Here is a 2,500-nt window from a genome sequence, read left to right as displayed (position 1 = left end):
TAATACATGGTATTATTCCCATAGACTGTATTGCAATCCCCCGTGGCGCATCTCCCAGGTCTGTATTGACAATGCAGTGAAAAAATAACAAGTCCAACAGACAAGCAATTTATCTAATGGATGAATCACATATTACGAATTATGAGTCGTTATGATTAAACATTAAGAGGTTCAAAGTAGAAACAAGACGGATCAAGTAATCTACTACAAACCTCACTGTATATTTACTTGATTATTCATTCACTTATTTTTCCGCTGATTTCTTCCTCTCCTTCTCGAGGGCCCCGCTGGTTGGGCGGCGTCTGTCCGGAAACCTGCGAAGTCCAGGAGACGAGAAGAAGGACCCTTCGAAGTCCTCGTCGGACACGGACAGCGAGCGGGGCGCCGGCCTCGGGCCCGTCAAGACCGGCAAAATGGTAGGCCGGCGGCAAACAACGTTACCGAAGATTAACAACCGTGTTTTCAATTCGAAAAGGATTGCAACTTCAACAATGTGAATATGAAAAAAAAATACTTAACAAGATTAATTTATTTCAAGGGCTTTCCCTAGACTTCCTGTCTGATTTTAAATTCTTTAGACCACGTTTACTTAGGCCTTCCTCCGATCACACATCACTGGTGCTCCATTTCAGCCGAGACAAGTCCTCGACCTCAAGCAGATGATCAGCGATTACACTCGCCTCGAGGACAACATCGGCGACATAGGGAAGGGGCCGCGGACGCAGGCGCAGCTCAACCCCAATCAAGGTCAGGGAGGGGGGGAGGGAGGGAGGGAGAGAGAGAGAGAGAAGCGAGAGAGAGAGAGAAAAGCGAGAGAGAGAGAGAGAGAGAGAGAGAGAGAGAGAGAGAGAGAGAGAGAGGAAGAGAGAGAGAGAGAGAGAGAGAGAGAGAGAGAGATGAGAGAGAGACGAGAGAGAAGAGAGGAGAGAGAGAGAGAGAGAGAGAGAGGAGAAGAGAGAGAGAGAGAGAAGAGAGAGACTGAAGAGACAGACAAGAAACTTCGTGCCGAAAAACCGGAAGACCGCCCAGAGAGGAGAGGAGGGCGGGATTGTGGGACGACAAGAGCGTGAAGCCTCCGATCCCGATGCCTCTCTTCACCGGAGAGTTCCGCGACCTCGCGAACATCATCCACAGGGTTAGCTAAAGAGGGAGACTTTTTTTGTTTTACGTAACATCCTCATTCGAAAGACCGCGGTGCTATCTTGATGGAAAGAGTTTTTATGGTCAAGTTCAGGTGAAAATCGTATTTCTATAAGAAAACTTACGGGAATTTTCTCCTGAGCAGTCTTATAAAGGTCTATATTTCCCTTTGTGCTTCGCTCCCTCTGCCGCCGGTGGACACGCCCCCGCAGGAGATCCTCGTCGAGAACCCCGAGGTGCACTGGTCCGACATCCTGGGGGTCGAGGACGCCAAGAGGCTGGTCAAGGAAGCGGTTGTCTACCCGCTCAAGTACCCGCAGCTGTTCGTGGGCAGGTTCAAGCCGTGGCGGGGCATTCTCCTGTACGGTCCTCCGGGCACAGGTTAGGGCTGAGGGCACGTGGTAGGGCAGGGGAGGGCAGGGGAGTGAAGGGGAGGGCAGGGGAGGGAAGGGGAGGGCAGGGGAGGGAAGGGGTGGGCAGGGGAGGGAAGGGGAAGGCAGGGGAGGGAAAGAGAAGGTAAGGGAGGGCAGGGGAGGACAGGGGAGGGAAAGGGAGGACAGGGAAGGGCAGGGGAGGGCAGGGGAGGGCAGGGGTGGGAGGGGAGGGAAGGGGAGGGAAGGGGAGGGAAGGGGAGAGAAGGGGAGGGAAAGGGGAGGGAAGGGGAGGGAAGGGGAGGGCAGGGGAGGGCAGGGGAGGTAAGGGGAGGAAAGGGGAGGGCAGGGGAGGGCAGGGGAGGGCAGGGGTGGGCAGGGGAGGGCAGGGGAGGGCAGGGGAGGGAAGGGGAGTGAAGGGGAGGTAAGGGGAGGGAAGGGGAGGGAAGGGGAGGAGGAGGGTAGGGGGAAGTAGCAGGATGAAGGGGAAGGAAGAGAACAGAATGTTATTTAAGAATAAATGAAATAGAGAAAAGTTAGTAATGAAAGTAACGGAACGGAAGTGAAGGTAGAGTGGAGTGGTTGAAACGAGGAAGAGAAATTTTATAGCCAAGATCTTTTCTTTTTATTTTCTTTTTTAATCAGCTATATCAAAAACTTTAGTATGCAAATATTCATTCCACACTGGTATTCCACTTGAAAAAAAAAAAACTTGATTATCCTGTATCACTCCATCCCCACACAACACAATTCCCGCAAAGCGAGTCCTCACCTTCGCTAATGATCGCTCCTTCCGCCTGCCTCCCGACGCAGGCAAGACCCTCCTGGCGAAGGCGGTGGCGACGGAGTGCAGAACGACCTTCTTCAACATCTCCGCCACGACGCTCGTCTCCAAGTGGCGCGGTGACTCGGAGAAACTCGCCAGGGTAAGTCCTTTAAGAGGAGGTTAATTCGCAGTTTCTCTTAAATGGTGCATGTGTTGTGTGTAT

General features: G+C 52.5%; 1 protein-coding gene across 1 annotated transcript in view; it reads left to right on the top strand.

The window, feature by feature from the left end:
- The window catches only part of LOC119596262 (katanin p60 ATPase-containing subunit A-like 2), a 37,737-nt gene that overhangs the window by 30,328 nt on the left and 4,909 nt on the right, over positions 1-2,500 (top strand). Inside the window, exons 8-12 of the mRNA XM_037945426.1 lie at positions 281-416; positions 633-791; positions 1,034-1,135; positions 1,353-1,521; positions 2,325-2,437. Coding sequence (XP_037801354.1) covers positions 281-416; positions 633-791; positions 1,034-1,135; positions 1,353-1,521; positions 2,325-2,437 — 679 coding nt within the window. The remainder of the gene's footprint in view (positions 1-280; positions 417-632; positions 792-1,033; positions 1,136-1,352; positions 1,522-2,324; positions 2,438-2,500) is intronic.

This window comes from Penaeus monodon, chromosome 37, assembly GCF_015228065.2.
Source record: "Penaeus monodon isolate SGIC_2016 chromosome 37, NSTDA_Pmon_1, whole genome shotgun sequence".
Lineage (NCBI taxonomy): Eukaryota > Metazoa > Arthropoda > Malacostraca > Decapoda > Penaeidae > Penaeus > Penaeus monodon.
This window is presented reverse-complemented; position numbering and strand designations above follow the sequence as displayed.